At 42.4% G+C, this 12,744-nt stretch overlaps 1 protein-coding gene across 1 annotated transcript in view; it reads right to left on the minus strand.

Moving 5' to 3' along the window:
* Positions 1–8,888, minus strand: part of tspan17 (tetraspanin 17) — a 61,043-nt gene extending 52,155 nt beyond the window's left edge. Inside the window, exon 1 of the mRNA XM_062985091.1 lies at positions 8,456–8,888. Coding sequence (XP_062841161.1) covers positions 8,456–8,542 — 87 coding nt within the window. The 5' untranslated portion in view covers positions 8,543–8,888. The remainder of the gene's footprint in view (positions 1–8,455) is intronic.
* Between the last annotated feature and the right edge of the window lie 3,856 nt (positions 8,889–12,744).

Below are 12,744 nucleotides of genomic sequence, written 5' to 3' on the forward strand. Positions count from 1 at the left end.
TTTGGTTACATTCATGACAGAGCAGGTAGTTACTGCTTACACAAGATTCATCAGTTCAAGTTTAATGTCAAACACAGTCCTGGATAATATTGTATCTCTGATTCACCTCACTTGCACGTCTTTGTACTGAGGGAGGAAACCCACACAGACACGGGGAGAACATGCAAACTCCACATAGAAAGGACCCGGACCGCACTACCTGGAAATCAAACCCAGGACCTTCTTGCTGTGAGGCGACAGTGCTACCCACTTAGCCACCGTGCCGCCCTATTAACTGTATAAAGGAAATAATTATATATTGTCATTATACCATATAGACTTATGGTATGGTAGAACAGGTAGTTACAGGTTACACAAGATTCATCAGTTCAAGTTTAATATCAAACACAGTCATGGACAATTTAGTATCTCCAGTTCACCTCACTTGCACGTCTTTGTACTGTGGGAGGAAACCGGAGCTCCCGGAGGAAACAAACACAAGACACGAGGAGAACATGCAAACTCCACACAGAGAGAGGACCCGGACCGGTCCACTTGGATATCGAACCCAGGACTTTCTTGCTGTGAGGTAACAGTCACCATGCATAAAGTATTATCTAATGATGCCAAAGTAACATTACACAATCAAACAAAAGAATCATTCATTGTGTGTGTGTGTGTGTCTGATTAATCCTGAGTACCCTTTTTATTATTGGGGGGAGGGGGTGTTGCGTAATGTAATTCTGTCTCTATTACTATCCCTGGCGTGACTAATACAGTAACAGGACTCTGTACTGTGTCGTCTTTGTGTGTATCCATTGTTTCCTGGCTGTGCATTGACTGGGTGATTGTACAGGCTGTACATTGTTTTAGTCTGTCTGCACTGCAGAGCATGAAGCAGCTTCCACAGTACCAGAACTAATTCCTGTAGCTGACAAACACTAACAAACAAAGTCATTCTGGTAAATCCTGCCCTCCGTTTCTCCCACCCAGTGTACTTTTACTCAAAACTACAGTACACTGTGAAGAAAATACTATTTAATGACTCTGCAATGTGTGAAGCTGATGCGGCTTTTCTGAACCGAGTTTGAGTATCGGCCAAATGTTATGGTCAAACGACCGGGTTGAAGTACAAACTCCATTTACCAAAAAAGTTGGGACATTCTGTAAAATGCAATAAAAAGAAGAATCTGTGATTTGGTCATTCCCTTGAACCTTTAATTAACTGACAAAAGGAAAGATTTCCAATGCTTTCACTGACCGACTGAATTGTATTTTAAATACAAACATAAAACATCAATATTAACAAATGTAGAATTTGATTCCTGCCAAAAAATTGGGACAGAATAAGTGAAAAGTGTAAAGAATATTTAGGGTACATCATGTTGATTACAATAATAATAATATTTTTTCATTTATTTCACGCTTTCAATTAAAATAATGCACTGTCACCTCACAAGTGAGAAGATCCTGGGTTTGATTCCTAGATGGAGCGGTCCGGGTGCTTTCTGTGTGGAGTTTGCATGTTCTCCCTGTGTCTGTGTGGGTTTCCTCTGGGAGCTCCGGTTTCCTCCCACAGTCCAAAGTCAGGTTAATTGGAGATACAACATTGTCCATGACTGTGTTTGACATTGAACTCGAACTGATGAATCTTGTGTAACCTGTAACTATCTGTCCTGTCATGAATGTAACCAAAGTGTGTAAAACATGATGTTAAAATCCTAATAAATAAATGTTTTCAACTGAAGCCTGAAAAGAGGTAGAATAAAGAACCCAAATTGAGTGAAATGACTAAAACATGCAAGTATGTGCACTACAAAAGTCGATTATTTGGATTATGCTCTAGCCCAGTGGTCCACAACCACCAGGCCGCGGACCAGTACCGGTCTGTGGGCTATTTATTACCGGGCCGCACAGAAAGAATGAATAATTAGAGACCCGCTATTTCGGGTGTTATTGTCTTATACCCATAGATGGAAGCAGTTTCTCATTGCAGCGAAAAAAGCTCATTTTACATCATTTGAGAGGCATATTATTAGAGATGCATGATACTGGTATCTGCCCGATACCGCGCTCATTAACTTGTACTCGTATTTGCAAACGAGGCTCCGATACTAAACATCCGATACCGTGTACCTAGTGCACGTTGCTGCGTTATGCCTGGTTCACACTACACGAGTTTTGCCCTGATTTACGCTCGGCGGCCGGTCGGCGCTAGATTTGCCGGCTCGGGAGCAACTCGGCGTTCGCTCGGCGATCAAAACTCGGCTCTCGATCGCTAAGTGTGAACTATCCAACAACTCCATCCGACCGGCTCGCCGAGCGCTCGGCGACCGGATCGAGTTTCCTAGCACGTCAGATATCTGATCCAATAGGTATTGGTATCGGTATCGGCAAGTACAAAAATACATGTACTTGTAAAAAATTTTATTGATGCATCCCTACATATTATTAAATATTCCCTTTCCCGCCGGTCTGTGAAATTATATTTTATATGAAACCGGTCCGTGGTGCAGAAAAGGTTGGGAAACGCTGCTCTAGCCGGCAATCACAGATATGCAGGTTCTAAGCCTTAGTGGTTATTGGCCGGCCGGGTGTCTACATAGACATAAATGGCTATGTCTGAGGGGGGTAATGACTGGGAGGTGCTCAGTGATAATAAGGTTTGCATCAGGAAGGACATTCGTAGTAAAAACTGCGCAGAATCTGGTATGCAGACCAGAATGATCCGCTGTGGAAAACCTTCATTAGATTTTTGGGGGAACCACTGAAATGACAAGATTATCAGCAAAATCATAAAAAAAACAAATAATTTAACTATCAGTGTGCATGTGAACATACTATTAATCAGCTCCAGACACATTTACTCCGGACATTTTATCCTGGTCAGGGTTGTGGTGAAATCAGCGCCACTTGGAATGATTTGGAGCCAGTGGGAAAGAAAGCTTAAAGTTCAGTAGGCATGACTTTAAATGTATGGCATCCACAGTGGTCAATCTGGTCTGCCAGACTACCAAAAGAGCAGCGATATGTGAAAAAATGAAGGTCACCCGAGAGAAATACAGGGGGCGAGACCGGGCAGCGCTTTAAATGCAAGTACGAACAGTTTGCACTTAATCATGTCTGTTAAAAACTCTTTATTCGGCAGCGATGGGACGAAGCAGACGCTTTCCTCCAACAAAGGGAGGCTCAGTGCACAATTACGAAAGGTTAACGTTTGCAGCCGGGCTGAGAGGAGTTAATGAGAGGGTGGGGTGGAAATGGGGGGGGGGGGGGGGGTACACACAACACGAACCATTCATCACCCAGAAGAGGAGACAAAACCACAAGCTGGCTGGAATTTATGACCACAGGAGGATCCTCACGAAGGGAGTTCGCACAGATACTATCTCTATTCGCAGAACGACTCAGATCTGATCTTTAATATATGATATAAAAATAGAAATAAATACAATAACAGGTGGATTTGGTTTTGTAGTTCATTAAACAAAATGATCCCACCCACGACAGTGTTTGTTTGTTTTGTTCGTTCATTTCTTAACGGCACGTCAACTGTTATGGCTATTATCATAGCTGAATAATAAGAGTCCATCTTTAAAAAGTCAAAGTGGGGGTCAATATGTTCCTTAATAGGAATTCATCCATGGTAGTGTGAAAACAAACACTGTTCTTTCTTCAATTACCTTTGTTTTGCATATTTATTACATTTAACAAAACATATTGAACAAAGCGTTCGAGTGCTTAATCATCACACCATCACACATGCTACATCCCAAACCTCATATTATGTCATTAATAGTATATAAAATGGCAATGACAGCACTGGTGGAACACAAAAGTTACATAATATCAAACCGAAAATATATAAACCGATCAGCCATAACATTAAAACCACCTCCTTGTTTCTACACTCACTGTCCATTTTATCAGCTCCACTTACCATATAGAAGCACTTTGTAGTTCTACAATTACTGACTGTAGTCCATCTGTTTCTCTACATACTTTGTTAGCCTGCTTTCATGCTGTTCTTCAATGGTCAGGACCCCCACAGAACAGGTATTATTTGGGTGGTGGATGATCTCAGCACTGCAGTGACACTGACATGGTGGTGGTGTGTTAGTGTGTGTTGTGCTGGTATGAGTGGATAAGACACAGCAGCGCTGCTGGAGTTTTTAAATACCGTGTCCACTCACTGTCCACTCTATTAGACACTCCTACCTAGTTGGTCCACCTTGTAGATGTAAAGTCAGAGACGATCGCTCATCTATTGCTGCTGTTTGAGTCGGTCATCTTCTAGACCTTCATCAGTGGTCACAGGACGCTGCCCACGGGGCGCTGTTGGCTGGATATTTTTGATTGGTGGACTATTCTCAGTCCAGCAGTGACAGTGAGGTGTTTAAAAACTCCATCAGTACTGCTGTGTCTGATCCACTCATACCAGCACAACACACACTAACACACCACCACAATTTCAGTGTCACTGCAGTGCTGAGAATGATCCACCACCCAAATAATACCTGCTCTGTGGTGGTCCTGTGGGGGTCCTGACCATTGAAGAACAGCATGAAAAGGGGCTAACAAAGCATGCAGAGAAACAGATGGACTACATTTAGTAATAGTAGAACTACAAAGTGCTTCTATATGGTAAGTGGAGCTGATAAAATGGAAAGTGAGTGTAGAAACAAGGAGGTGGTTTTAATGTTATGGCTGATCGGTGTGTATATAACTGGAAAAGCACATCTAACTAGTAATTGAGCATATAATTACTTTACAAGCCAACAGCCGAATGCCTTCCTGGCTTGGGATCGGCACTGTGAGAGCACTGACAAGTGCACCTTCCAATGGCTAGGCTGTTTAGCCCCCTCATTCCCCAGACGTAACCAATACGTTATCACCAACACTGTGCCTAGATCAGGTCAAAAACACCATTAGACTATGACTAAAGGACAGGAACAGTCATCAAAGATAAAGTGTTATTTAAAAAAAGGTGATGTAAACATGTACAGGGGTAAACATGCTCCTGTCCCAACTTTTTTGGAATAATAACAGACCAATGCACCACACATAATTATCATTTCATCCATAATCTCTCATTCAAAGCATAAAAAAGCATAAGGTAATATGGGCTACTGACCATGCTACTGACCTGACCAGGCATCCAACAGACATACAGTGCTGGCCAAAAGTATTGGCACCCCTGCAATTCTGTCAGATAATACTCAATTTCTTCCAGAAAATGATTGCAATCACAAATGCTTTGGTATTAATATCTTCATTTATTTTGCTTGCAATGAAAAAACACAAAAGAGAATGAAAAAAAAGTCAAATCAATTATCATTTTACACAAAACTCCAAAAATGGGCCGGACAAAAGTATTGGCACCCTCAGCCTAATACTTGGTAGCACAACCTTTAGACAAAATAACTGCGAACAACCGCTTCCGGTAACCATCAATGAGTGTCTTACAATGCCCTGCTGGAATTTTAGACCATTCTTCTTTGGCAAACTGCTCCAGGTCCCTGAGATTTGAAGGGTGCCTTCTCCAAACTGCCATTTTGAGATCTCTCCACAGGTGTTCTATGGGATTCAGGTCTGGACTCATTGCTGGCCACTTTAGAAGTCTCCAGTGCTTTCTCTCAAACCATTTTCTAGTGCTTTTTGAAGTGTGTTTTGGGTCATTGTCCTGCTGGAAGACCCATGACCTCTGAGGGAGACCCAGCTTTCTCACACTGGGCCCTACATTATGCTGCAAAATTTGTTGGTAGTCTTCAGACTTCATAATGCCATGCACACGGTCAAGCAGTCCAGTGCCAGAGGCAGCAAAGCAACCCCAAAACATCAGGGAACCTCCGCCATGTTTGACTGTAGGGACCGTGTTCTTTTCTTTGAAGGCCTCGTTTTTTTTCCTGTAAACTATGTTGATGCCTTTTCCCAAAAAGCTCTACTTTTGTCTCATCTGACCAGAGAACATTCTTCCAAAACGTTTTTGGCTTTCTCAGGTAAGTTTTGGCAAACTCCAGCCTGGCTTTTTTATGTCTCTGGGTCAGAAGTGGGGTCTTCCTGGGTATCCTACCATAGAGTCCCTTTTCATTCAGACGCCGACGGATAGTACGGGTTGACACTGTTGTACCCTCGGACTGCAGGGCAGCTTGAACTTGTTTGGATGTTAGTCAAGGTTCTTTATCCACCATCCACACAATCTTTTGTTGAAATCTCTCGTCAATTTTTCTTTTCCGTCCACATCTAGGGAGGTTAGCCACAGTGCCATGGGCTTTAAACTTCTTGATGACACTGCGCACGGTAGACACAGGAACATTCAGGTCTTTGGAGATGGACTTGTAGCCTTGAGATTGCCCATGCTTCCTCACAATTTTGTTTCTCAAGTCCTCAGACAGTTCTTTGGTCTTCTTTCTTTTCTCCATGCTCAATGTGGTAAACACAAGGACACAGGACAGAGGTTGAGTCAACTTTAATCCATTTTAACTGGCTGCAAGTGTGATTTAGTTATTGCCACCACCTGTTATGTGCCACAGGTAAGTAACAGGTGCTGTTAATTACACAAATTAGAGAAGCATCACATGATTTTTCAAAGGGTGCCAATACTTTTGTCCACCCACTTTTTTATGTTTGGTGTGGAATTATATCCAATTTCGCTTTTTGACAATTCTTTTTGTGGTTTTCCATTGAAGACAAATTAAATGAACATTTTAATATCAAAGCATTTGTAATTGCAATCATTTTCTGGAAGAAATTGAGTATTATCTGACAGAATTGCAGGGGTGCCAATACTTTTGGCCAGCACTGTAATTAGTTGTTTCTGATGGAGGGGGGTTTGAATGGAGTTCCTCCTTGCCCTCCCTGAGAGACGTGATTACTGGGGCTGGTCTGGGTGCAAGCAAGTACGTCTGTTGAAGGGGACGCATATGTGGTTTGCGGTTCACCTTGGCCAGAATGGGGGTGGTGCAAGCAGAAGATCTTGGAAATGACTAGATTAGATGAAAAATTTGGTTTTTCTGGCGAGGGACCACTGTTCCATGACTTTGTAATGAATCCAGTTAAACTAAACCTATTTATATGGGTAAGAACGAGTTGCTGAAATCCCACTAAAAAGCAGAAGTATAGGATGTGTGTTTTGACATGGTAGGGTCGAACCTACTGACATGTTTACATTTACATTTTCAGCATTTAGCTGATGATTTTATCCAAATTATTGTGACAGTATACAATCTGAGCAATTGAGGATTAAGGACCTTGCAAGGGCAGCAGTAGCTCAGTGGTTAAGGTACTGGACTTGTAATCAAAAGGTCTCCGTTTCAAGCCCCATTACTGCCAAGTAGCCACTGTTGGGCCCATGAGCAAGGCCCTCAACCCTCAATTGCTCGAATTGTGTTCAGTCATAATTGTAAGTCGCTTTGGATAAAAGCGTCCGATAAATGCCGCAAATGTAAATGTTGCTCAAGGGTCCAACTGTGGCAACCTGGCAGTGGTGTGGTTTAAACCTGCAACCTTCTGATTACTAGTCCAGTACCTTAACCACAAAGCTACAACTTGCAAAAAAATCAGTATAAACCATGTTTTTAATATTTATAGAGGAACCTCGTCACTGCACCATAAACGTTACCTGGTGCCTCCTTTATACCTGCCAGATCTTTTACTAAGCAGCCCTGTACCCCGAAATAACACCTCCAGATGTACCCACAGACCCTGTTGTTGTAGTGTGTTGTCGTGATTATGCAGGTACTTGTTTGTATAAAATGAATCTTTATAGTGATTATTATTATCATATATTTTGATCTATGTAACTCGCTACTGAGGTCTTAATTTCCTTTGGGATTAATAAAGTATCTGTCTGTCTGTCTGTCTGTCTGTCTGTCTGTCCATTATCTATCTATCCATCTATCTGTCTATCTACATGTCTGTCTAGCTACCTATCTGTCTGTCTGTCTGTCTCGCTGTCTATCTACCTGTCTGGCTGTCTGTCTATCTATCTATGTTTATCTATCTATCTATCTATCTATCTATCTATCTGTCTGTCTATCTGTCTGTCTATCTGTCTGTCTGTCTGTCTGTCTCTATTTTTGTCTGTCTATCCATCTAACTGTCTATCTACATGTCTGTCTGCCTACATGTCTGTCTGCCTACATGTCTGTCTGCCTACATGTCTGTCTGTCTGCCTGCCTGCCTGCCTGCCTACTGGATTAAATGTCAAATGTTGAAACAAAAGTTTACTATTTGGAACCATGTTTATGTATTTTAAAGCTTTAGAATCATAATAAAACTAGTTTATTTAGTTTGTATATGTAAACCATCGCTTGGATGGTAACAGTTAAAACGTCCATGATCTTAAATGCATTTTAAACCTGAAGCACTGAAATGTCAGTGTAAACAAAAGTAGAAATAATTTCCACCGTGTGAATGATCATGACAATAACTCTAAAACTAAAGATTAAAGAGAGAAAGATAAACGATGACTTACCCAGAACACGATGTTAAATCCGAATAAGAAATACTTCACACAGCAGCTGACTTCAGCTCCTTTATAATGCTGATTTTTCCTACTCATCCTGAACACAACTACTGATTCATTTACACAATAAACGACTAGTTGAACGCTCTTAAGAAAGAAAACGCGATTAAAACCAGCAAATAAAAGCTTTTAATACCAAACTAAACGAACGATACATGTTTAGTTATTATAGGAGAGTGGGTCAGCTGTCTGTGATTAGCCTGTTAGCTAACAACAACAACCCAGCAACCAACATCAGCGCGAGAACCTTCACTAAATCATCACTAAATCTAATAACCTGAACATTTACTCAGACTCAACTCTAACACAATATACACATCATATCTCCCATAAACACACGATTATTTGTCACCGAGACAAACCGCGATACTCTTCCGATATTATCACTGAACAAGTCCGAGAGAATCCATTACAGAAACCACAGACTCCACCACAACTCTCACCACCCACTGCTCTACATGTCACTGTAAAAGTCCTAACACTAGAGCTACTCTATTCTCTCATTAAATCACTCATCCTTCACCACCCACTGCTCTACATGTCACTGTAAAAGTCCTAACGAAAGAGCTGCTCTATTCTCTCATTCCTCACCACCCACTGCTCTACATGTCACTGTAAAAGTCCTAACACTAGAGCTGCTCTATTCTCTCATCCTTCACCACCCAATGCTCTACATGTCACTGTAAAAGTCCTAACACTAGAGCTACTCTATTCTCTCATCCTTCACCACCCACTGCTCTACATGTCACTGTAAAAGTCCTAACGAAAGAGCTGCTCTATTCTCTCATTCCTCACCACCCACTGCTCTACATGTCACTGTAAAAGTCCTAACACTAGAGCTGCTCTATTCTCTCATCCTTCACCACCCACTGCTCTACATGTCACTGTAAAAGTCCTAACACTAGAGCTGCTCTATTCTCTCATCCTTCACCACCCACTGCTCTACATGTCACTGTAAAAGTCCTAACACTAGAGCTACTCTATTCTCTCATTAAATCACTCATCCTTCACCACCCACTGCTCTACATGTCACTGTAAAAGTCCTAACGATAGAGCTGCTCTATTCTCTCATCCCTCACCACCCACTGCTCTACATGTCACTGTAAAAGTCCTAACACTAGAGCTGCTCTATTCTCTCATCCTTCACCACCCACTCCTCTACATGTCACTGTAAAAGTCCTAACGAAAGAGCTGCTCTATTCTCTCATCCCTCACCACCCACTGCTCTACATGTCACTGTAAAAGTCCTAACACTTGAGCTGCTCTATTCTCTCATCCTTCACCACCCACTGCTCTACATGTCACTGTAAAAGTCCTAACCATAGAGCTGCTCTATTCTCTCATCCTTCACCACTCACTGCTTTTTCCCTCATGTAAAGCACTTTGAATTGCCACTGTGTATGAAAGGTGCTATACAAATAAACTTGCCTTGCCTTGCCTTACATGTCACTGTAAAAGTCCTAAAGCTAGAGCTGCTCTATTCTCTCATCTTTCACCACCCACTGCTTTACATGTCACTGTAAAAGTCCTAACCAAAGAGCTGCTCTATTCTGTCATCCTTTACCACCAACTGCTCTACATGTCACTGCAAAAATCCTAACACTAGAGCTGCTCTATTCTCTCATCCTTCACCACCCACTGCTCTACATGTCACTGTGAAAGTCCTAACACTAGAGCTGCTCTATTCTCTCATCCTTCACCACCCACTGCCTCTACATGTCATCGTAAAAGTCCTAACCAAAGAGCTGCTCTATTCTGTCATCCTTTACCACCAACTGCTCTACATGTCACTGCAAAAATCCTAACACTAGAGCTGCTCTATTCTCTCATCCTTCACCACCCACTGCTCTACATGTCACTGTGAAAGTCCTAACACTAGAGCTGCTCTATTCTCTCATCCTTCACCACCCACTGCCTCTACATGTCATCGTAAAAGTCCTAACGAAAGAGCTGCTCTATTCTCTCATCCTTCACCACCCACTGCTCTACATGTCACTGTAAACGTCCTAACACTAGAGCTGCTCAAATCTTTCACCATTCACCACCCACTGCTCTACATGTCACTGTAAAAGTCCTAACACTAGAGCTGCTCTATTCTCTAATCCTTCACCACCCACTGCTCTACATGTCACTGTAAAAGTCCTAACGATAGAGCTGCTCTATTCTCTCATCCTTCACCACCCATTATTCTACATGACACTGTAAAAGTCCAACTGCTAGAGCTGCTCTATTCTCTCATCCCTTACCACCCACTGCTCTACATGTCATCGTAAAAGTCCTAACGAAAGAGCTGCTCTATTCTCTCATCCTTCACCACCCACTGCTCTACGTCACTGTAAACGTCCTAACACTAGAGCTGCTCAAATCTTTCACCATTCACCACCCACTGCTCTACATGTCACTGTAAACGTCCTAACACTAGAGCTGCTCAAATCTTTCACCATTCACCACCCACTGCTCTACATGTCAATTTAAAAATCCTAACACTAGAGCTGCTCTATTCTCTCATCCTTCACCACCCACTGCTCTACATGTCACTGTAAACGTCCTAACACTAGAGCTGCTCAAATCTTTCACCATTCACCACCCACTGCTCTACATGTCACTGTAAAAGTCTTAACACTAGAGCTGCTCTATTCTCTCATCCTTTACCACCCACTGCTCTACATGTCACTGTAAACGTCCTAACCATAGAGCTGCTCTATTCTCTCATCCTTCACCACTCACTGCTTTTTCCCTTATGTAAAGCACTTTGAATTGCCACTGTGTATGAAAGGTGCTATACAAATAAACTTGCCTTGCCTTGCCTTGCCTTACATGTCACTGTAAAAGTCATAAAGCTAGAGCTGCTCTATTCTCTCATCCTTCACCACCCACTGCTCTACATGTCACTGTAAACGTCCTAACACTAGAGCTGCTCTATGCTCTAATCCTTCACCACCCACTGCTCTACATGTCACTGTAAAAGTCCAAACGATAGAGCTGCTCTATTCTCTCATACTTTACCACCCATTATTCTACATGACACTGTAAAAGTCCAACTGCTAGAGCTGCTCTATTCTCTCATCCCTTACCACCCACTGCTCTACATGTCATCGTAAAAGTCCTAACGAAAGAGCTGCTCTATTCTCTCATCCTTCACCACCCTCTGCTCTACATGTCACTGTAAACGTCCTAACACTAGAGCTGCTCAAATCTTTCACCATTCACCACCCACTGCTCTACATGTCACTGTAAACGTCCTAACACTAGAGCTGCTCAAATCTTTCACCATTCACCACCCACTGCTCTACATGTCACTGTAAAAGTCTTAACACTAGAGCTGCTCTATTCTCTCATCCTTTACCACCCACTGCTCTACATGTCACTGTAAACGTCCTAACACTAGAGCTGCTCAAATCTTTCACCATTCACCACCCAATGCTCTACATGTCACTGTAAACGTCCTAACACTAGAGCTGCTCTATTCTCTCATCCTTCACCACCCACTGCTCTACATGTCACTGTGAAAGTCCTAACACTAGAGCTGCTCTATTCTCTCATCCTTCACCACCCACTGCCTCTACGTCATCGTAAAAGTCCTAACGAAAGAGCTGCTCTATTCTCTCATCCTTCACCACCCACTGCTCTACATGTCACTGTAAAAGTCCTAACACTAGAGCTGCTCTATTCTCTAATCCTTCACTACCCACTGCTCTACATGTCACTGTAAAAGTCCTAACGATAGAGCTGCTCTATTCTCTCATCCTTCACCACCCATTATTCTACATGACACTGTAAAAGTCCAACTGCTAGAGCTGCTCTATTCTCTCATCCCTTACCACCCACTGCTCTACATGTCATCGTAAAAGTCCTAACACTAGAGCTGCTCTATTCTCTCATCCTTCACCACCCACTGCTCTACATGTCACTGTAAACGTCCTAACACTAGAGCTGCTCAAATCTTTCACCATTCACCACCCACTGCTTTACATGTCACTGTAAAAGTCGTAACACTAAAGCTGCTCTATTCTCTCATCCTTTACCACCCACTGCTCTACATGTCACTGTAAACGTCCTAACACTAGAGCTGCTCAAATCTTTCACCATTCACCACCCACTGCTCTTCATGTCAATTTAAAAATCCTAACACTAGAGCTGCTCTATTCTCTCATCCTTCACCACCCACTGCTCTACATGTCACTGTAAACGTCCTAACACTAGAGCTGCTCAAATCTTTCACCATTCACCACCCACTG

Source organism: Trichomycterus rosablanca, chromosome 1 (assembly GCF_030014385.1).
Source record: "Trichomycterus rosablanca isolate fTriRos1 chromosome 1, fTriRos1.hap1, whole genome shotgun sequence".
NCBI classification, from domain to species: Eukaryota; Metazoa; Chordata; class Actinopteri; order Siluriformes; family Trichomycteridae; genus Trichomycterus; species Trichomycterus rosablanca.